Source organism: Pangasianodon hypophthalmus, chromosome 15 (genome assembly GCF_027358585.1).
Source record: "Pangasianodon hypophthalmus isolate fPanHyp1 chromosome 15, fPanHyp1.pri, whole genome shotgun sequence".
In the NCBI taxonomy this organism is placed as follows: domain Eukaryota; kingdom Metazoa; phylum Chordata; class Actinopteri; order Siluriformes; family Pangasiidae; genus Pangasianodon; species Pangasianodon hypophthalmus.
In genome coordinates, this window is record NC_069724.1 from 6,658,394 (window position 1) to 6,682,468 (window position 24,075).

General features: G+C 37.8%; 1 protein-coding gene across 3 annotated transcripts; it reads right to left on the reverse strand.

The window, feature by feature from the left end:
• Window positions 1–955: 955 nt before the first annotated feature.
• afap1l1b (actin filament associated protein 1-like 1b) lies at window positions 956–23,137 on the reverse strand. 3 transcript variants are annotated; one of them, XM_026938751.3, is made up of 19 exons: window positions 23,001–23,137; window positions 12,090–12,215; window positions 11,875–11,973; window positions 11,698–11,786; window positions 11,064–11,175; window positions 10,860–10,946; window positions 9,566–9,756; window positions 9,283–9,462; window positions 7,790–7,882; window positions 7,618–7,696; window positions 6,718–6,873; window positions 5,642–5,853; window positions 5,386–5,531; window positions 4,990–5,062; window positions 3,604–3,715; window positions 3,354–3,521; window positions 3,059–3,234; window positions 1,745–1,873; window positions 956–1,648 (listed from the first exon to the last, which is right to left on the reverse strand). In XM_026938751.3, exons 1-19 carry the CDS (start codon window positions 23,023–23,025, stop codon window positions 1,622–1,624), a joined length of 2,280 nt encoding a protein of 759 aa, XP_026794552.3. In that variant the 5' UTR covers window positions 23,026–23,137; the 3' UTR covers window positions 956–1,621. The 3 variants fall into 3 exon arrangements, with proteins under 3 accessions (XP_026794552.3, XP_026794551.3, XP_053096299.1); XM_026938750.3 differs by lacking the exon at window positions 23,001–23,137 and adding an exon at window positions 14,892–15,336; XM_053240324.1 differs by lacking the exon at window positions 23,001–23,137 and adding an exon at window positions 12,708–14,838.
• Window positions 23,138–24,075: the final 938 nt, after the last annotated feature.

A 24,075-nucleotide genomic window follows, 5' to 3' on the forward strand; every position in this document is an offset into this window, starting at 1 on the left:
TCTTGGTTGTGAATAACACTATACATGTTTTAACCTTTTTGAACCCACCATTTGAAAGCTAGTGAAGACAAAAATAAATAAATAAATAAATTTAAAAACATGAATATGCTGCTGTGAAACCAGCTTTACCTCAGCTGGCTTATGTGTCTATTCTATCAGTCATATCCATATCCATATCCTTGTGTCATTCATTTTAGTTTTCTTTGAAATATTACAGTACAGTTGACAAACATTTTTATTTATTGAATTTTATTTATAATTTATCTCCCATGTAAAGCTCATTTCCTTTATTTTTTATTTCTTGTTTTTACAGAGTGGCACAGTGGCATTGCCACCTCACTAATCAAGCGCTTGCTAAAGATGAATCAATGACCTGAATTAATTCATTCTTATTCATTCTTATTCATTTTTTTACATTTATTTTCACTTTATATTTGTATTGTTACCTGCCTCTGTACCTGTATTTGTACCTGCACCTTGCATTATATAGTCAACCATTTATTTGGCACTTTGGTGCCAAGGAGTTTTTTTTTTTTTTTTAAAGTGGTGTGTTGTAAATTACTCACTATGGGCCTGACAAATGGCACCAAACGGTTTATTGTAAAGTATAATAACTCATCTTTATTTGTTCAAAAAGAAACATTTATACATATTTGCTTGGAGACACAGACCCATACATCAACATTTCAGATTATGAATATGATTTTATGTACAATGTAAAAATAAATAAATAAACACGGTCAATTAAGTGCCATAGTGTAAAAGAAAGAAATCAGACCTCTCGAAATTACTCACTAGATACAGAGTTTGTGTATAATAGAAAGACATGCCATGACACTCTATTCCAGTCCCAGTGTAGGGATTTAATAAGTTCAGTGCTGTACGTACAGACAAGACACACTGCTCTTTTATAAAATCTCCTTCCCTTTTTAGCCTTCTTATATTTTCCATACCCCTAAAATATCTGTCTTATTTTTTGCTCTAGCCCTACAATACTTTGTAAATACAATCTTTTTTTTTTTCCAAAAGACATTTCAGCATCTTTGATTTGTTTTCTCCAAAAAGGTCTCTTATTTTCTAGTCCTCTTGTGCAATTTATATGCCCATATAATTAATGATTATTATTATAAGCACATGTGCTTTCTGTCTTTGTAACGTGTGTATGAATTACAGTATGAGTTTTTAGCCGCTGCTCAGAAGAGAGTGTTATTACTATCTACTTTCTCAGATGATGTTTTCCTAAGATCACAGCGACTAATGCTTAAGTGCCATCTTGAGCCATCGGACAATGGATAAGACAATAAGCTCACCGTATTGATGGTTCAATTTGTATAGCAATTGGTAATTAGGTGGCCGATATGGCTGAAAGGTAGCGAGCAGTTATCCAGTATGTTCCCTTTGAAGCATAAGGCTGGAGAGATAAGAGAAACACTGACACAGAAGGGCACTAGAAAACCTTCTGACCACAGATGGATCAGTAGTTTTTAGGCATATGTACGTATGTTAAAATGAACATAATCAGCTGCTGAATCCCCGGTCCACTGACTCTTCTTAGTCCACTTTACTGAAGTCTCTTCAAAAAAACACAAACAGTCCTTCCAGACTTTACATCCAGTCAGTATTAAGTTCCCTTCTTTGACTCCCATTCCTAAAGTTGGAAAGAGAACGAGACAGAATATATGGAGTACTTGTGGTATTGCAAATCACCATTTGTTTGCTTAATCTTTAGTTTTTCTAACAGTACCTTGGCTTTCTGCATGACGTTTCCCCTGGTGGATGTACAGATGGAGGGAGGACGCTTACGCATCTCAGAGGCACAGTTCACAGGTACAGAGGCCTCAGTATAAGTAGTTTCAACTTTTCTGATATGAACCTGTGATAAAGGATAGAAACAAGTATATATTCCCAATGCATAAGGCAAAATTTTGTAACCATACAACATGAGATGCCATTTTATTTTATACACAGAATATTTTTGTACACTCTATAAAAAAAGGTCCAAACTTCATTTTAATTCCCTAAAGAGATATTTTTATTTCCCTAAAACCAATTTGTTTCAGTGTAACGTCAAAAAAACTGGTTAAAAATCCATCAATCAAAAGTTGACACAGATCTTCTACGGCAGGAGTTCTCAAACTTTTTGGTGGCCGGGAAAATAAAGAAAAAAATAAAATAAATTTCACAGATCTTTCAGCACAAATTTATTTTATAAACATAAATGAGCACTTGTTGGTTACCGTATAACCCCATATATATGAACACTGAAGTTTCTAGACACTAGAAAACTCAGTAATAAATTTAATAACTTTTTTGTTATATGAGCAATTGTGATTTCCTGTAATGACATAAAAAAAAAAAAAATTGCGGGAAAATCTTGCCTACTCTACCCCATGAACTCTTGGGGGTGCCAGACCCCACTCTGAGAACCACTGTTCTATGACATTGGATCTTTTCTGGCACCTTTATTTTTAAACGTGTATTCCCTGCCAAAATGCAAGTTATTGTCCTATTTTCAGGGGTACTTTCTGTAATACATTACCTAAATCACATAATTTATAAATCCAAATGCTACACAGCAAACCCAGAACTGAGTAACATGCCAAAAGACAATGATATTTACTTTTATTCATGTAGAGCATAGACGTAATTGGCTTTTTTAGTTCTGAATTTATTTAAGGAAATAATATCATGAGTGCTACCTGACGTTAGCTAGCTAAAGTAAGCAGCAGTGTATACTGGGATGAATATATATTCTAATCTTATTTCCATTTTATTAAGTTACAGATTGTAGAGTGAGGCAGAAACTCTCACTTCGTCCTCAGCAGTCGTGTGTTATCTGCCATCTGCTCATGTGTTACCTTCCTGTTCTGTGGTGCATGATGGGACAGATTAGTGTAAAAGTTAATCTATCCAGCAAATTCAGTCTTTCACATTTTTTTTCTATAAATTTGTTTGTGCTCAACACATTTTCTGTGTTATGTAAGCATGTGATTTGAGACAGTGCTGAAGTTTTCACACTTCTGAGTGTTCAGTGCACAGAAGCTGGACACACACATACCTTGTTTGCAGGTTTGTTCTCAGCAGGAGCCCCTAGCTCACCACTAGCCATAGACTTCTTCAGATTCTCCTTCACCTCAGTGAGCCGAAGCTCCAGATCCACTCGCTCAGCCTCCTTCCCTCTGCAGCTCTCCTCAAGCTGAGCCAGACGCTTTTCCAAATCCTTCTGCTGTTTACCTGTTCACATTGCACACACAGATTTCTTACTGTATACCAGCTTTTTGCCAGTAGGTGGCACCAACACATAGCATCCTTTTTAAGTGGATGATCATCTTTGACTACCAAGTCAGTCTCACCTGTGGCGTCCTTGAGCTGCTCTTTCACCTCCCTTTTCTCTTTGCGTAGCGACATCAGCTTTTTTCTGATCTCTTCCTTCTCTTTCTCGAGCTGCTCTTTCTCGTTCAGATATCGCCGCGCATCCTCCTCTGCTCTCGTCTTCCCATATTTACAGTACTGATTCACAGCTGAGAGGGAAAGAGATAAGACTGGTATTCATTCAGAAGCCTGGATTATTAAATGGCATTGAAGATGTAAGTGGAGACTCACAAGAGCCGTGTCTTTTCACTGTGACTTCAGAGTTGTTCTTTACTCTATCAGTGCTGGAGAAAGAAGAGCGGCGCTTCACCTGAGTTCCTGATTTAGGCTGAGCCTCTTCTACCTGATAAAGTCATTATGGCAGAGAGGAAGATGGAGTTGTCAGAGAGAGCAGAAAGACAAGAGAGCAGGAATATATATGAGAGATATCAAGAGCAGAAGAAATAAAAGGTTTTGAAATAGGATCTATCAGAGGGCAGTTGTATGTGGAGTAAAGATGAATAGGCATGGGAAAGAATATTGCAAAAAAAATACCTAACCTGCTGCCAAGTGTTACACTTATTAGTAATCATTATTTCACCATATGTGTGTGGTGGCCTGGGAAAACACTTTGCATGGTGAAATTTTGACACGACTACTATATTAAGTTATGAAATATGTTTCTCTTTTGAATGTATCTCAACCAGAAGTAAAGTTTTTTGCATTGTAAAGTCTGGTTACACAAAAAAAAAAAAAAAAAAAGGTAAAATCACATTTACTTTTCTATCAGATTTAATTCAAATTTGACAGCCAGTAACTGATTACAAACTGAATTGATTAGGCTTATGTGAACAACTTGCTCAAAGTGTGACATGCACATGCGGCATGTGAGGAAATCACACTTAGCTAGCAGGGTTTAGTCATCTTTAGACAGATTGACTAGTTTTATTACAGGTTTTGTTAAACTGGCTTCTTACTCAACATTCTTGCAGGAAGATAGCCAAGGCAAATAAAGTAAATAAAAATGAAATACGATTTTCATGTCATTTTGGTGACATATGTATGATTTCTTAAAGTTGTTATAGGCAGAAAAACGTAATCTTGGGCAAAACACAATTTTTTTTGGCCATTCTTGGCCACAATGACATCCAACTGGTTTTTCTAAACTGCCACATATACAGTACATAAAAATAAGATCTTTATCTAAAGTATATGAGCTGTAAACATAAGAATTTACCACAAACTGCCTTTCACGACAACAGATAACTGTTACAGAGATGCAGAAATGTCTCCTTTAGAACGGTACAGGAATATTGTTGGCTTTAGATGCTTTCAAAGCTTTTCCTGAGCACTCTTATTTTCAAACTTAACAGTTTCTGAATGTTCTTAGATAAGATTACCAAAGGAGGCTTTTGTGCCAAACTAAAGAAAACAAAAGAAGGCTTTGAAAGACATAGAAATATTAGCATTGTATCCAATTTCAGTGAATCACAACAGTGTTGCTGTTCCTTTAAAAACTTTCATCATTTCTAACATAGCGCTTGAACCATAAGGTGGTGAGTTTGTTAAGAGAGAGGTGATATTCTTGAAAGTAAGAACTACACTAGGTTTATGTTGCATTAAACGTGTTTGACATACCAGCACGCTCTCATAAGGAACCTCGTCGTAGGTGCGAGAGTCTGTGGAAGCACTGCTGGAGGAAGTGGCCCAGCTAGAAAAATCAGAGCACATAATTGTGTAACTAATATTGTTTTTGCTCTCAGGTAACTCCATGAGCATTACTGATACAGTTAACTGAACAAATATTCAGTGCAGAGGTTTAACTTTTCCCTGCTGTCCAAACACTGTGTATAACTTATAGATGGCTTTATAATTGCTGTAAAACTCACACTATTTGAAAGTGGCTGCAAGTTCTACTGTAAACAAATTGAACAGAATTAAATTGACTGTCTTGTATCATGTTCATCTTCATTTTTTGAGCTTTCTGCATCACTGCATTACTCTTCCAGCAAACACAACAGAAGCTCTACTAACAGGAAAGAATGGCGAGCTGCTGATTTGATGCTGCTGATCATGTCCACGTCCACGTAGTCGTAGTGCAGAGCCTCTGGGGTTGTAGCACAACCTGCTTCCGCCAAAAGCACACCAAGCCAGCGGCCCATCTCTTCCGAACAGCTCGCCTGAGACACACAGATTTACGTTCAAACAAATCAAATCCTATTATAAGCATATGGGAAAAGTGTACTATGTACTATAAAAATATACCGCAAATGCCAGTGTATTGTAGTACCTCCAGAGCCGCTACTTCACTGCCATCTCGCATGATACGGAAAGCAAACGGGTGCTTGGGCCCCAAACCAGGTAAGACCTCGACCCCATGAAGGACCAGAGCTTTAACGTGAGTCTGCACGTCCGCTCTGTCTTTATGGAAATACAGAGTGCCTTTCCTCACACAACACCAACGTTCCTTCCAGCACTGGTTAACCAGGACATTCAGATAACCTGCGAGGACAGAAATACTTTCATACCACGAGCTGATACATTTAAGCAATTCAGATTAATTATCAAACCCAATACTATTTAAGCCCAAACCATTACGCAACAAAAAATTTTGCTACATACTACAAAAATTGTCCATATATTTACCCATATAAACCATATCTTAGGTGAAATAGGTGAAACTGCACATCATTATGATCCATAATCTCCCATGTATAAGTATTATTAAATATTATAAATTTAGTATACAGTGATATATGCTTTAAAAATCTTAAATGTTTTGGAGCACAACTGACCAAATTGTACAACAAAACATATTGTCATATATTTGTTTTTGCAGTAATGAACACCTGACATTTACAGATTTTCGGTACAATTCAACATGTACGTTTTTTTTCCCTAAAATTTGAGCGACTAATTAGAAATTTTTCAGCTATTTTTTTTTATCACAACTGATTAGCTCAATCACACAAGTATTAGAACATAATTCTAAAAAAATCTAGCTATATTTGATAGATTTTATTCAGTTGCCTCTTGTTCTTTTTCTTTTTATTTCTCATTATTATTTCTTATTATTTATAATTATTCAGAAAATACCTGCACTGATTAACAAAATATGCACTAAATTTCACTTGTGTGAGGTAATGAGAGCCCAGAAAATTTTAATGCAAGAGAATGGTTTTTTCTCTTGAATGTATTTATTTGGCAAAAACAAAGGAGACAAGAGTATTCTCCACAGCTTTTTAAATTCCCACCCAAACTCTTGCACAATTATACATGCTGGTGCAAGAGTAATATAAAGATTTGTGCTGATGATAGCATGCTGACTGTGCTGCATGTTCAGTATTTCTTAGGCAATGTCCTCACCACAGCGTGGGTTGTCATCAGTGTGAGACAGGTTGCTGTTATCTCCAGGCAAAGGAGGCTTCTTCTTTGAAAAGCTAATTATCCGGTTGATTTTTCGGCCAGCAGCACGACTCATGGAGCCGGTCAGCTCCGAGAAAGCCCCCCTTTTCCCTTTCCCTTAAGGAGCAAATAGGAGTGAAGTCAAGAATGTAAAAACTCGCTTATGGTTTTAGGAAACTGAACTGCATAGTTGTCTACTAAGCATTTTAATTCTGTGAAGTTAAAAAAAATCTATAAACCAGCCTGTAAAAAAAAACTATAAAACACATACAACAAACTTTATGATCCTTTTAACTGCACATAACACAAAGACAAAAAAGTATGTAGCCAAACAGTTACATCCTTCCTCTGTCCCTCCTGCCATTGTCTCAGACTAAGGTCACACACACAATTCAGGGGAAGCAGGTTGTATCTGGAACACACACTTTACACTTTGACCTCGGAAGGGGGGGTTTCCTCGCCAAGACTTTTTCCTCTGAAGTGTACATAGATGGCTATAGAGTAGTATCTGGTTTGTGTCTTTCTTATCATTTAAAAAAAAATCCTTTTCTGTAATTAACGATCCTTTTTGTTCACAGCAAAAAAAAGAAAAAGTAAAAGCCCAAAGAGCAAAAATGGCTAATTAGTAATAATTGTATTTTTTTCTAGAGCAGAAAAAGGGTGTCCTACAAGGGTCTATTTCATGCCCGATGTTATTTTGCTAAATATACTTGTCATGACTTTAAGGAAGCAAAAACATTGTAAACTGAACACTGTAAATACTGAAAAGAAAAAAAATCTGAATGATAATTAATAAATGGCCTATATCTACACCCGTAAACAACACCACGGCAGTGTAGTAAATACACAACGAGTGCTTACCATTTTCACCACTCTCCCGTGAACAGTCTCCATTGGCAACACTGTCAGAATCTGAGGTATGTTTATCAGTAAGCATCGTCTGAAGTCAGAGACAGAAAACAGCACTCAGGGACTTGTTGAGAAACCCTTTAGTCTGTATTGCCTATCAGTAGGTGGTCTGTAGGTCATTTACCTTGTCCAGTTCTGTCTTGCGTTGAGTCATGGGGGACGAGGAAATCTCCAGTCCAGTGGTGCTGTTTGCCACATTATTAACTTCCTGAATGGCCTAAACAGGTTTAATCATAAAGAAGAAAACTGTATAACCCATGTTTGTCATGGGACCTACAACTAACGAACAATTTCGTCTACAATAGTCCATACATTTTAACCAATAGAAGACAATTTGACACTGTGGATTTAATGAGTGGCCATGTACTGTATAAATACACACTTCCAGCATTTGATACAGGAAAGCTCAGCCTGCAACGTGTAACCCTTATTTAACAATAAATGAAATAAAATAGAGAAAGAAAGCAACTCTGGCAGACAGTCACACCTTTCTCCCCCCAATTTAGTCACTTGCCAGTTTCCACCCACCAGCCAGCTCTCCCCTATCATACAACAGCTACCGATTAGAGCGATTAGGGAGGGTGAAGGCCAACACATGCTTCCTCGAAGGAAGGACGTGAAGCCAGCCAACTCCATCTTTTCCAGCTCATGTTGCGTCACACTCAGAGACAGATGCCCACCGTCTAGTGTTGCTGTGATTGACAGGGGATTGAGAGTGCTCCCACCCTGAGAGCACGGCCGATTCTGCTCCCGGCCACCGATGGCTGTGGCATCATGGGGATTTCAACTCACAATCTCCTGACGATAAGGCAATCTCTTTTCCGGTGAGGCCAGTCACTACATTTTTGTGCTGGTAGAGAAGTGTCTCCAGCCAAAGGTGTCACTTCTCTACCAGCAACATGCAAGATCATGACAATATGCAGGATCACTATTAATTTCCCAAACCAAGTCATGCCAGTCCATCTGGCAGAAAACCACTATTAGTAGTTAGAGCCATTTTCCAGAAAAATATATTGTTGCAGCATTCAGCATTTCCATTCTTAAAGATTGAGCAAAACTGTTCATTAATTTACACTCTTCAAGCTGCACTTTTTGCATTACTAATTAAAATGAGGATTTTTAGTAATATGTATTCACAACTACTGTATCCTGAAAAGCTAGATAGGGCAGGGCCTAGCTTAGATAATATCATATATAACTATTAGTTAGTTAGTGCTCATTTGAGCTTAAATGGTCAGCTGCAGCTCAGAGTGGTTGATGTTTCAATGTTTGCTTCAATTCTGTTTCATTTTATGAACAGAAATCCACAGCTACACCATTGCTTCGCTGTCTGGAACAATTTCAGGAGTGAAGAAGAACAAGTGGCACAAACTGATGACATCAGATGCCAGAGGCTGGTTAAAATGAACATTGTTTCAAGAACAATAAAAGGATGTTGATCCCAGAACATGTTTACACAACGTATGCACATAGTCAGGGTAGAGATTAATGTATGTAGCCTGAGATACTTGTTTCCCAGCACAGATAATTTACTTAAAAAAAAAAAAAGTTGTTAACAAATGTTGTAATTTATTTAGAACTGAAAACAAACTGCTCAAAAACTGTTATTTGAATTACCTTAAGCCAGCTCTCAGCTTGCTCCTTACTCTGTACAGCTAACACCAAAGATTCTCCTCCAGGAATGGAGAATTTAAGCTCATGCCTCTTGCGTCTCCCATCTTTACACACATAGACAACACTGCACAGATTCAGAGGCAGGTCAGTGTGTGGTGTTCGGTCCTTCGGGTTCTTGAAACACTACAGAGGAAAGGATAGATAGAATAGTCTCCAGCACAAGTCCAATTATGTGTGTACTATTAAACTTGCTGTGGCGTGTGAGTGTGTATCCAGGTCAGCTCACCTGTAGTCTGTTCTCGCGGATGACGGTTAACTGTTTAGCCCATTGGCCAAAGCGTTTCTTACGCAGTAGGAAGGCAAATTTGCGGCAGTCTTTTACCGGGCCTGCAGGACTTGTTCTCTCTCTGATTTTCGTCTCGTCGTCCTCTTCATCATACGACTCGTAAGAGCTACTCAGGGCATCCGAGTCATTGTCTGGAAAGACAAATACATAAATGAAAAATGGAACAGTTTACTTTGTTTCAGAAACACATTTAAAAAAAAAAAAAACACCAACATTTCTTGAAAACACTGTGAAAAATACAAAAAATGTTTTTTGATTTTTTTGCAGAAATTGGAATATTTGTGCCACTAAGATCTGGATTTTAATTTTGTAAATTTGTATAAATAAAGCATAAAGCTACATTTGAAATGTATTTTTATTGTAACAATAAAGTATACTCAAGTTCAGAAGTTGAATTAAATTAAAGTGAATGTCAATTTATTCCAGTTCTACAGCGTATCCAAAAAGTCTCCATATATAGGGGAAATTAACACTTTTAGCAAAATGTAACTTTATTTACAAAACATCCTCTACATGGTTGCCATTTCTCTGTAAACACACATGGAGTCATCTCTCCCACTCATGATGAACTCGTGTTAACACATCTGGTGTTATGCATGTAATTGCATGTCCATCTCAACCTTGTGACAGCTTCCCGATCCAGCCATGAGAATGATTTCAATGCGTTCTTCTCTTCAAAGGCATTCTTAAAGGCTGTCTGAAAAAAATATACAATATAAACTAAATACGAAAAATAAAAAGTGTTTATTTTCCCTATGTTTGGAGACCTTTGGGACACCCTGGATTTTAAAATAGACAGATTTCAAATACGGATTCAAACACATTTCATATTCAGTTAATCAAATTTACATTCATCGCAATTTCTTGACTGCTGATTGGCTGAAATGGTAACAACTGAATCGGAACGTGTTTTGTTTGCTCAGAAGTAGTGCTGTATAAATCAAACTGAATCCAAACTGAATAAACTGAATTCCAAATGTGTAATGTGCTACAATTTACATTTGTATTGTACATCTGATCATTTTTGAATTTAATTACAAGTTGAATCTAGATTTTCAGTCTTGGATACAATTTCAATTCGCCTTAATAAGAAGTGTATTTTCAAAACAAAACAGAAAAATTCAGTTAGCCAAAATTCAAATCCAAATCCTAATACCGTAAATATCTTTCCATCGTCAGAATTTTCACGAACAGACACAGAAAAGACAAAAGACAAAGACTTCTTGTTTCTTACAGGAAGGACCATTTATGCGAGTTAATGGATAGTTCTTATCAGCATCTTCATAATATGCATCCTCGTCCTCAACTGGGCTGGGGTTTCCTGTAGTAGAAGTCAGCGTCAGCGAGTTAGTTAATGTAGAGTCAGTATGGATATCAAGCTTATTATCTTCATTCTTGCAGTGTGGTTTATGTCAGTAGATAACAGGAAAGCACTGACTGTGAGTGGTGATGTACTGAGGCGTGGTGTCTGGCTCAAGTGGAACAGCTTCCTCATAGTAATCCTCAGGAGGCGGTGTAGTGGGCAGTGGAGGGGGTGTGTCAGTGGGGCTCTAAGGAATAAGTTAGATTCACATTTACTACAGTAGAAGGCTACATTATTCAAAAAATATACTGTATACCAGCAGCGGCTTGTGACCATAGATTTGATGAGGCAGGACGACATTAATAATGACACAGAAACATCTAAAAAACATACAAAAGACCTAAAACTAGCCCAAATATTTCGCCATTGGAAAAGTAATACGCATTTCTCAATTCTTCTTTTTCTCAATCTTTGTGTGGGATACAAGGTCACTGTGGTGCACACGTTATCCACTCCCTTTTTATATATATTCCTTACAGACATTATTCCATCCCCAGTCTTTGCAATATATCTTACAATAGATGGTTCTGTACATTATGGACACACAGTCTGCACTTACACCATTGTTTGTGGCAACCTATTCAAATAATTCTGATTATTTGCTATAAATCAAGAGTGCAAGTACAGCATTATACACGTTCAAAGATTTAATGGGGATTTCTAGTACCCAAATAACTGCTGTGCTGGTTATAGGTTTAATGCGTCTTACTGATTTTGTGGGTAAGTGCTTCAATGTCTCTTCCTCTTCCTGTTTTTTCAGGTCCTCTGGGGAATCTCTCAGCTCCTTCAGGTCACAGTCTGAACACAGATATTAGTGTTACAATGTTAGTCATTCAACTAACCTGCAGACGAAAACATTAAATAACCGTAAGTTAAATAAACGTACCAAATTCTTCAAACAGTGATTCGACAAAGCTGGTACCATTTCCGTAGAGGGAGGTGTTCATGTAAATGAAGTCGCTCCCAGTCACTCTATCAACATATGCTTTATAAAAAAGAATGTGACTACTATATATTACAATTGACATGTAAATATGTTATATCATCTTTTTAAGTCACAACCTACAGAACAATAGCGATCAGTGATATCTGCTTCTTTACCTGATGGCTTTAACTGTCCTAACAGGTTCCTGACAACGCTCATCTTCTCTGCGGTGGCTGAACTTACATGTTCGTGCTCCAGTAGCTTCAGAAGCACATTTAGCTCCTTCACCAGGTGCTCCATGGCTGTGGAAAAAAGGATAAGTGTAGATTTTTACCTAAGTGCTGCTGCTGTAATCAGAAAAACTGCCTTGTGCTCATCCCAGGACTCTTATACACAAACATGCTAATACACAACAGCCTTTCAACACAGTGAGTACTGTTTAACTTTATAGTACACGGTTGTAGAAGTGTAATGGTTTCTAATCCCACTATCCAGTGTCACTTGATAGAGTCTGGTTTCTTCCTTATATCGTCTCAGGTTCTTTTTTCTCACCAGTATCGCAACTAGCTTGCACATTATAGATCTAAATCTACACTGATACTTCTGTGAAACTGCTTTGTGACAATGAATATTGTTAAATTGTTAAGTGGATTCCACCATCATAATATAACATACGATTTCAAAAAGCCATTTCAAGATTTAACATTATGATGTTCTCAAAATAGGAGTGCTGTAAAGAAAACTAGACATGCAACACAGTTCATCTATGCATGGCTAATAATAAATGTATTCACTTTCAACCCTTGAAAGCTCTAGCCAGCAGCATGGCAGTGAGGGAAAGGTCTTCAGCTGTCGAAACTGGACATCTGGATATTTTGGCTGGCCAGTGGAGAAAACTAAACCAAAGCAACAAATGTGTTTTAATGCAATAAACAGGCAGTGATATGGGCATGACCTGAAGTGGGTTCATATGGCAGTGTTCATCCAAAACTATGCACAGTTCACAATAGAAGCACTGTTATGAATTTCCTAACAAACACAGGAAACAACACACTGACCGGTCATTTATTTTTGGCAAATCCTTGTTCTTTCTTAGTAATCCAGGTTTACTGTAACCCAGGCTTGATTTGAGGCGGGATATTTATTTATTTGTTTGCATCTTAGCTATCCCTTTTGGATTAATGTCATTGTAGTAGTTATGACGTTTATTATTGATATTTAATTATTTTGGATTTATACGTATGGATTTATATTTTAATTATGCTAAATCACAGAATTAGGGTATTACAGTAGTACGCCGGCTAATTAACAAACTGATTCATATGGGTTTTTCCTATGCTATTTGTCCCCCCAGAGTTAGGGATTAACTTAACCTGCTTCTTCTTGTGAAATGGGCTCTAGAGCATTTCCAGATCCATTTAATGACATGATGAGAAAAAATAAATATGTTGAATAAAAAATGGGAAAAATAATATTAAAAAGTGACATTGCTAGCTGCGTTTCCACAAACAGGTTTGCTAGCTAGCCTACCATAGCGCGATCTTGCTGCCAGAAGTGTTGTTAGCGCTAGTTCTACGGTAAAGTTGTTAATGCTGAAATTTATCAGGTTAATTATGATCAACATCTCACCTCCCCATTCTTATTTGAATCTTATTTGAATCTTTTTACAATTTGACCACTGACTGCAAATCTTTGCTTTGTGAATTTATTGTGCTGCTAAACATTTAGCACAGATATTAGCATTGTTAGGTTTTTTTGACAGTCTCTTCCACCACAAACTTTAATCAGAGTCTTAAATATTTACACCTCTTTATCAGTTAATGTTATCCTCTGGTTTCTGGTTTCCTCTCACCCCCCAAAAACATACCCGTAGGTGGACTGGCTATGATAATTTACCCTGAGTGTGAATGAGTGTGCATCTGATGGAATGGCGTCCCATCCAGGGTGTTTTTCTGCCTCACGCATAATGTTCTCCAGATTGGCTCTGGATCAAGCACAACTGTAATCAAGATGACAAGCTTACTGAAGATGAATGATGAATGAATAATTGTTATTATAACATGGAATGACTGCTGGATGGGTGGGTGTTCTGAATAATCTGTCAGTCTGTAGGCTATGAATTAAGGCGGGTAATGATATGATGGTAGACATAGTTTTCATGGCCATATTATTAAGCAGTTATCTTATTTATAAAACATTAAATGCTCATTCAAAGCTGGAGCTTTTAGACAATCTGTGTGTGGAATGAAATCTTCAAATGCAATTTTCTCCCTTTGGGGGTAACCAGATTTTAAAATGCTAGAACTTCACTTGTGATTGAGATATATTCAAAAGTTTAGTTTACGAAAATCTGTAGTTTTCAGAATGATGTCAAAATGTCTAAGTGTCAAAATTTTACTGTGTGAAGGGTTTTCTCAGGCAGGCACACATTAAGCTTTTTTTTTAAGCTATTTTAGTAGTTTGCTCTCTCACACCATTTAAATCCACTGAGATTTTCATCACTGGTTGGGGAACAGATTTAAATCACAGCCACACAGAGTTTGCCCCACGTAAGAGAAAGCATCACTGTTCACATCAGACTCATATGAAATGTACAAGATTTCCAAGCTAAATAATTCTTAGATAAGAGAAATGAATGCTTTCTTTTGATTTTCACAACCATTTCTTTCTGTCCTTCTCACTTAAAAAATGGTGTTAAGCTTAGAAATACATGTCAGATACATAACCCCTTTAAGGCAAATCACAGAATCCCACAAAACTGCTGTGAATTTGGGAAACCAACGGAACCAATCGATAATAGAGCTTTATCTGCGTGATCAATCAAAAGGTCAGTGAAGGACACAGCAATGCAGACCCAGGACAAACCAGTCCACAGTTTCTGCACTTCAGAGAGGCGTTTCAAATCCAGCATTAGTCTCTTCACTGAGAAAGCGCAAAGCAGCCAAGAAAAGAAAGCATGCTATCTATTTAGTGCTTACCAGACTCAACAGCTGACAGGGATGAGGAGATCACCATTGTCCAAAACTGATGTGCAGTCAGGCATACTATTATAAACCTGAAACTTTCCAGTGAAATGGAGTCCTAATGCACAGCTCTTGTGCAGGACTGGATTCTCTCTCTGTATTCCATCAAGCTAGTTATAACCTTTCAATACCTCTTCACTGTGGCATTATCGGAAGGGTCCTGCTCACTATTTTAACCACCCCTCCCTTCCTACTGTGTCTGTCCTCTTCCTGTGGCAAAATTTGAGAGAGAAAGTAAAGAATAGGGACGATTTCAGGTTTTTAAATGAACAATGTTACAAATTGAATTTTCTTCACTTAAAGTGGTCACTCAGAATCTCACAGTTTTGTATAAGTCTTAAATCTTCAGTCACAGTTTTCATGACATGTAACTTGACTAGGGCTCAAGCTTATAAGTCTCGGACTTAACAGTTCGAATTTTATTTGCTCAAGATAACCCATAACTCAAATTTTATTATTATAGTTATTATAGAATTCTTAAATCTGAATTTTCTATAATATGATCTGCATAATCTAAGCCTAATAATAAATGGACTAAAAAACATATTGTTATTTAACAAAGAAAAATGTCTCATCGTTGATATGTTTTCTGCAAGGAGACTTTTATTTAGCATTTATGGAAGGAGTCTCCAGTGCTTTGTAACGGTCAGAGATAAGGCTGTTGGTTTAAGTTTTCCTCAGTGAGAAAGTCTTAGGACAGAGGATGTTTGCTTTGTGGTTTCTCAGGAACAAGCTGAATTTTATTTTTTTTATTAACGTACATGATAAGAAGAACTAACTTGTTTCACAGATAGGTATAAACAGATTTTTTAAGTATGATGTCATTATTTAAATAATAAAAAAAATTGTAAATGTTGGCAAATTGCTGTGATAGAGGAGAAATAAAACATTTTGGGACATGCTGTTATAGGAAAACAACCAACTTCAGGGTGGTACCAGTAAATCTGCTTCTCCTCGGGCCATATCACACCACCCTGAAAGAGTTTTATTCCTTACAGAATGTAATTCATTAAGGCAACTAGACCTCACCCCCCATCCACCCTGGTCCCCATTCAGGACTTGAGTTTAGTAGTAGATCATGAATTTTAGACTTGATTTGGTTGAGAGGGTGAAAGGACTAAAGACTCAATGTGGACCTGGGGCTAAGAAGCTTGACTACACTGATGGGTTATATATATATATATATATATATATGTCAAAATTCCTTATATATGCTCTACTTCAATATACAGCGTGTACCAAAAGTCTCCATACATAGGGCACTATGACATAGGGCACCATGTGCCTTCGTCAGTGGATGTTTGTGGATGTTCACTTCTCAGTTGGTCCGCAACACTTCCAGTTTTTTTGAAATTGTTAATAAGTTTGGCAACAGTGTTGCGCTTGCCATGTTTCCTGTTAAAGTCCATCGCAACCTTGTGACAGCTTCCTGATCCAGCCATGAGAATGATTTCAGTACGTTCTTCTTTTGTCAAAGGCATTCTTAAAGGCTATCTGAAAAAATATATATATATATATATATATATATATATATATATATATATATATATATATATATATATATAATATAAATTATGTGTGAATGTAGAATACTCATGGACTTCTGAAGACTCTCCCTTTAAAATCAGACGTCTATAGCAAACAGATGCTGAGTGTTCTTGCAGAATGTCCTTATTTGAAATCAGAGTGAAGACTCTTTACCATTGTTTGGCACTGAGACCGCTTAATGGACAACAGGTTGTTTCCTTAGGACTCCGTTTTCCTCTCTCCTTGAAAGAAGGAAACGGAAGTGTGCGCATGTGGGTGGAAGCCCAAAGGAGATAGGATGAAGGTGAATAGTGGGCGGAAGCTCAGAGAGTGGAGAGTGGGATATCTCCCTTGTTGAATATGGCACAATCACAACTCCACAGCTACAACTCTCCAGAGGGCCATTGTCTGGGAGTGCACTCTTTGGCTTGGACGAGGGAGTGACCGTCCTGTTTGCGAGGGACAATCATTCCCACACAACACCCTCCAGCCCCTGGCCATCATCTGGCCCCCACTGCGCCAGTCCAGAAACTAGGTCGGATTTGCAGAAGCCAGCTGAGCTAAACTTCATTCAATTGTATGCGATTATACATTATACCAGTGGCTCTACTGCTTACTCTAGTCATCTTCATTTCAGCCAAAAAAACTGTCACCTGCAATAAGCTCATACTCTTAAGCCACCTTTAAACAGCACAGACTTTCTAAATCTTTTGGACAGCCATGAACAAACACAAAAAGTCTATCTACATATATCCCAAAGCAAAATTATAAGGTGACAGTTTACGCATGACAAATGGTTTGACCAAAATCCTAGCCTGAGGTCTCATTCAACAATGTGCTATTATGAAGACCAGAAATAGGCAGCTGAGATCACTCTTGAGGAAAAAAGACAATGCAATGTGGAGAACTCAAAAATGCAGCACCAACAATCACTCGCTCAATCACACACAAAACACATTCAAGAAGCAAGGCAGTCAAGAGCAGCTGTGATATCCAGAGCTACTGGCATTGTGGGTCAGAGGATATGTCCTGCAGCTGTGGTTTCCTGTCTGAGCTGACGAAAGCACTTTCTATCAATGCCAACCTTCTGCTTCCTATTCCTCTGCTCTTTAAATTACTAAAAATGACAGGCACGATGAAGGTTCTCCCTTAACCACCAATGCCTCTCATCCATCTGAGCCCTGTTAAACATGATTACACACTTTGAAATGTCTCCATGCTTCTTTACTGGTGGTATCCATTTTGGGGACTCTCCAGAAACCGGGGGGTTTTGCGACACAGGGGGCAGGTAGGAGGTTTGGGATGCATCAGAATCAACAAGCACTAGACGCAGAATGTCACTCACTCCCTAAGGAGACTGAGCAGCTGTTCAAGTTATATTCTGCGGGTGGACGTCACGTGCACTAAGCTCCTGAACGCACACACGCGAGAGTGGTGCATAGTAGGGGCTTTTGTACACACACCACTCAAGGTCATATGGCAGCCTGAGCAGACGGTTGGAATAATTTAATGCTGACTCTTTAAGAGTTAGTGAATGACAACTTTCTGGGTGGAGTCAATTACAGGCAAGCAACAGGCCACATAACTGAAAAGGGAGGGGATGGAAGCTTCGGGGATTATAGTGTAGACATTATTGGCTCAGCGATCCTTGGAAAAAGGATTATCTGAACTGTGAAATGTGCAATCTGAAAGCAGGAGAATATGATGATGGCAGCCTGATAAATATTTCCATGGCTAGAAATAATGCTAATAATGCTCAAAGCTGTTTTGGGTCATTTTACACTAATTGTATTTTCAAATGATTCATGTGAGAGTAATGCATGATGCAAGACACTCTGTGCTTTGGGAAGAAGATTTAGCAATTGTTGTGCTTGTCTGTGCTTGACTCTGCACTGCAATCATGAGAGTCACATTTATACAACTAAGTCTATTCACAACAACCTCGACCAAAACAGGCCCTCTCCCCTGACTGACCCAGGGGGTGTGACCACACGAGTGGCACAGGGTGGCAGCTGCTGCCCTTGAAATGTGCCATCTCAATTGCACTCCAACTCCAACATCAACTTTTTTCTACCTGGAACCCTTTCTGACAGGAAAACACTCAGTTGTAGGGTTCTATGTAGACCTTTTAAGGGTTTGTCCAGAAAGACAAGCTAAGCTTTAATATTTTTTAGTATAGTTGGGAACTATAAGGAACTAGAATGTAACTGTGAAGCTGATACCCCTTACACAGTTCACAAGTGAATGTTACACATGTGGTTTTTATTTTTCATGTAATTTTTTTTTCACAATTTATTTTTCCACGTGTTAATTTTTGGGTTGTCGGTTTTTTTACTTTTAAAACCTTATTTTTTATTTTTTTATGTTGTCGGCATATGACCGTATTTTCCAAGTGTGATCATAGTCACATGATGTCATCTGAATTTCAGGGCATGACATGCTGAAATGCACTTTCACAAGTTTTTTTCAAGTGATCGCATGAAATCACGTATGCCATTTTTCACAGTAATGTCATTATGTGCCCATTTCGCACCAAGAACCAAATTAACCAAAATATTCTGCCAATGCAACCTGGGTCAATACACAACATGGCAGTGCCACCTCACTTTGCCACCTGGATATAACCTTGACACACCACTGTACCCTCTTACATGATTCCCCACATCTTAGCATGCCAAGTGCAAGCAAAAAGTTTCCGCCCTGAGAATAATTCCAGTTTAATTACATTTGCCTCTCCCTGGCACTCATGAGGGAGAACTGTTGATGGAGTTCAGTATTCCCAACATCACAACAGATCAAGCTCCTTCCAACATCTGATGCTGTTTTTGTTAAAGCACTGACACATTGGCCAGTAATCTGCAGTCAACCCCTGTGATGTTCTGCTTTGATTTCCACTCTTTGAAGACATGAGTCAAACAGGGGCTACCAGTGAGAACACAAAGACCATTTCAGCCAGAGCTTGACTAGTCATGTCCTCCACTAACCCATAAAGAGTTATATAGAAGAGCTTCTCTTGACAGCCGACGTCCTCTGCTTCATGAGCTGAGGAATGCCAGTGGAAGAGACACTGTGTGGCCTGTGTGGACCCATCAGGGCTTGCAGGCAGCAAATGAGAGGAGCCTTTGTCTCTCTCGATCTGTGGATATTTATAGATGTGTGCAATGTGGAGAAGACATGAGTGCAAATATCCAACCAGGCCTCCACTATCACCAAGAAGGTTTTACAAACATACCTTTGCAATGCCTATAAATTCTGAAGGATGTCACTGAATATTATGTGTGTTTAGGTTTTATTTTTTCCAACACACATACACGTCGAATATGCTGTTCCGACAAACAGCCACTATCCAGTGGTGAAAAAGTAGTAGATGTGGATTTTTGTGTCATTTTTATTTACCATTTGTTTTTTTTTAATGAGTGTATTGTGTATTTTCAGGGTATCTTACAGTTCAAAATGTGCACTAGTTAAGACATGGTGGAGAATTAGGCAAAATATACTGTTTTGATAAGGTATTCCCTAGAAATAGTATACTTCATTTATATACGTATAGGACTATTTATCTATGTATATCCAGTAACAATGTATTTAACCCCAATGACATGTAAATATAGAAATACACATACCCAATACAAGTTGCATTATAATAGAAAAAATAGAATATGTTGGAATATATTACAACACTATTTTTGTATTGGTATAAGAGGTGATATAAAGATACATAAGAGTGGCTGAAACATGATACACTTGAGTGGAAATATAATATATGGGTTGAAATGTAATGTGATTACTTTGGCACATGCCAAATATTGAAAACAGAGGTGGTTCATCCATATATGAGCTGTTCAACAAAAGTTAATTGTCGTAAAGTCTTCACTCACAAATCCATATATTTTAAATTTGGCTGAAATACTAATTATTTCTTTTGAGTGACCAACGATTTAAAGAAAATTGCTATTTGATAGCTATAAGATGTTCAGTTGATTTGCTGAGCTTTCTAGATGTCGCATAATCATGGTGCAGAATGTTCAATGCTTCATTTAGCTCCATAGAGAGTACAGAGAGTGGTCAAAAATGGGACCTAAAATAATTGCTAATAGAAGCCCAGTAGGGCAGGAATTACGCTGCCCCATGCTCACACTTTGAATATTTTTGGTGGAGGAGCTTTGGACAGTTAATGGCAGGGTTTTTAAAAATACCACACCAATGCATAAAGCTTGTTTCATAGCAAATAATTAAATTTTTTTTAAAGCATGTTAACATGTGAAGCCTCACCCCTTCATTTAACTGGCAATGACAGATCAGTGATTTAGGTTCTGTGCTTATGAAGTTGTGAATCACAATTGGGCCCTTAAGCAAAAGACCTAAAACCTTAATTTCTCAGCTATATGATTGGTTTGTCCACTTATAAATGGGCAAATGTGCCAAGAAAATAAATGGAAATAAATGTACTTGCTTTGAAATGTACTTGATTCAATGTCATGTGATAAGACTAAAGGTGGTGCTAAATTCAGCATGGTGCATCACATGATGTCCACAGTTATAAGTTATTAGATTAGTCCATTGCAGAAATAAATACACTTTAATCTTATTTAAGTGTAAGTGGGGTAAGCTATTCATAACTGGGCTGAAAACCCAAACAAAACCAAGTGCTGAAATGTATGAATGTGAGGATTGATCCCCACAGCTACAGAGATTTACCTATTCATCAACGATGGAAAGCCTGACGACTCAAGAGGAAGTTTTCAAATGAATCAGTAACTAAAACAAGTAACCAGCATTTAGTTGATGGGCTGTTTTTTCCTGGCTTCCACACAACCAGCCACTTGCACGCGCTCTCCACAGCGGATTTCCCACATGAGAAGGAAGGATGTTTTCATTCAGGTCGTAAATAGCCATCACACTGCCCTGACCCTTAACCAGACTGGGAGCTGATAGCTAGGTCAAAGCTAAGACCAGGATGAGGGGGATTAGACCAAAAGGATTATAATAAAGGATTACAGAAAAAAGTGTTCCTCATACTGTGCATGTCCATATAGGTGTAGGACCCATGATGGGACTTTTTCATTCCTTTGATCAATATTCCATGTTTACTATATCCAAATTAGCTGACAATGGGCGGGCTAAAAATTTTAGATTATATCTATAACTGTTGTAAAACCATCATGGTTGAGCCTTATAGCACGGGGTCTTATCCGGCATAAAACTATTACACATGCACACACTAATACACTCAATGAATAAACAGATAGGCAACACCATTCATGATGGCTATTCTTTTAAATCAAGTGTTTCAAGTCCATAATCATGCCGTGTCTCTTCCAAATAGTAGGTAAGGTAAACAGAAAGTACATTAGCATTAGGAACTCTGTAGTTCAAACCACACAAAAGGTACAGTTCTGTCATCCATTCATGTAATTTGTACTTTGACAGCCAATGTTTTCTTAGTCTATATACTTCTGATGATGTGTTATGGATGTGTCAGTGAAGCGAGCTTAAATAAATTAGCCCTTATGGTCACAAAATCTAGGTGACGTTTCATTCTGTGTAATCACTTGACACAAGAGCTAACGATAGGTTACATGAATCTACAGTCTGGGCTAGAATGAAATCAGCCCCTATTTCATACCATTCTGTGTACTTTTACTTATACGTGCTGCTGGCGCTGTTGTAGGTTCCACACAAGTTAGAAATAATTCACCTGTTTTAATAATCCATTGTTAACTGTAAATAAGACAATGTGGAAGAAAAAATCTAACCTTATTTTTATGTTTTTTGGGGGGTTTTTTTTGCTTGATAGAGAGGGAGGGCATTTATACCTGCCATCCATGAAAGAGATTACAGAGATCTCATCTCACCTGTCTACTAATGGATCTGTGTTTCTTTTAAATATCATTTCAGCTCGATTCCTTTACATGACACTCCCCAGCTGAGCAACGATCCATGTTATTATTCACTGCATGATAAATGAATTAAAAATTTTAAAATGGAGGACACCAGTGATCATGATTTACTTTTTGTTAGTAAGATATAAACAATATCCCAGTGTTTACATGTAAGCTGTTCAGACACTCTCAGAAAATTAGTAGTGAATTGTACCATTCCTTGTCACTGGGGTGATACTCATCATTTTTACCTTTAATGTATCTTACACCTGGAAAAGTGGAGACCTTTAAAAATGTTTTAAGGTGCATAAATGGTAGACTACTTTTTTAGATTTTAAGTTTTATACTCCATGCACCTTTCTATGAAAAAAGATACACACTAATGGTACAAGGAGGGGGAGGGGCACACCCCCCTCTTTTTTCTGAGAGTGCACGGTGATGACGTCATCACCCCAGACAGGTCGCTCTATCCAGGTGTCACTCACATTACAGCATCACCAGATGTGATTACAGATCAGCTGTGTAGGTCTAATCACACAGATAGTAAATATTATAATATAATATAGGAAATGTTATTATCACCTATACATCATTTAATCTATATTAAGGGAAACAAAGAAAATACAATCTTTTAAGAAAAAAAAAAGATACTTACAGTTGGACACCGAAATCTCCATCATGAAGAATAAAATCGCAGGTTGTTTATTTCTTTCTTTTTATTTTACTACTCATAGAACCACTATTGATATCATTCCCTCCCCACGTGACTGGCAGCGGCGGCGGCCAACACAACACTGTGCTGATGTGAGGAAGCGCGCGCTGAGACCGCGCGCGACAGAGAGGGAGAGTGAGTACGAGAGAGAGCGCAGGGTCCTAGAGCACGCCAAGTTTGTGCGTTGATTTTTCAGTAGTGGTACGTGTAGTGTAGCTAGTAGTGTAAGTTGGTCTTGGGCTGTTTTGGCACTTAGCACTCCGTTTACTACGGAAGCCCTAAAAGGCCATGCATTATTATTATTTTTCTTTATTGTTTTCATGAAGTGAAGTGAAGTGAAGTGACTTGTGGCTAAGTATGGTGACCCATACTTGGAATGTGTGCTCTGCATTTAACCCATCCAAGTGCACACACACACAGTAGTGAACACACACACACGTGATTGTGAATACGACTTAATTTTCTCGTGATCTCGACATAACAAGTTGTTTTCTCATGGTATCGACATAAAAAAAAAGTTGTTTTCTCATGATTATGACTTAATTTTCTCGTGATCTCGACATTAAAAAAAGTTGTTTTTTTTGTGGTGTCGACATAACAAGTTGTCTTCTCGTGATCACGACTTAACTTTCTCGTGATCTCGACATAAAAAGTTGTTTTCTTGTGATCACAACTGAATTCCATCATGATTTCGACATAAGTTGCTTTCTGGTAATCACTCACGACTTAATTTTCTCGTGATCTCGATATAACAAAAGTTGTTTTCTTGTAGTATCGACATAACAAAAGTTGTTTTCTTGTAGTATCGACATAACAAAAGTTGTTTTCTTGTAGTATCGACATAACAAAAGTTGTTTTCTTGTGATCTCGACATAACAAGTTGCTTCCTTGTGATCACTCACGGTTTAATTTTCTCGTGGTCTCGACATAACAAAAGTTGTTTTCTTGTGATCACGACTTAGTTTTTCTGTGTACTTGACATAACAACATGTTGTTTTTGTTTGTCTGGAGGCAGCAA

Bases quoted from the DNA above. Each gene is read 5' to 3' on its own strand.
- afap1l1b (XM_026938750.3), bottom strand. From the start codon at position 14,928: ATGGTGATCTCCTCATCCCTGTCAGCTGTTGAGTCTG. The intron at 11,176-11,697 runs GTAAGACGCATT...CTTATTCCTTAG, and splicing joins AGCACTTACCCACAAAATCA to AGCCCCACTGACACACCCCC. The intron at 5,063-5,385 runs GTTAGTAGAGCT...TGATTTTTCTAG, and splicing joins GCAGCTCGCCATTCTTTCCT to CTGGGCCACTTCCTCCAGCA.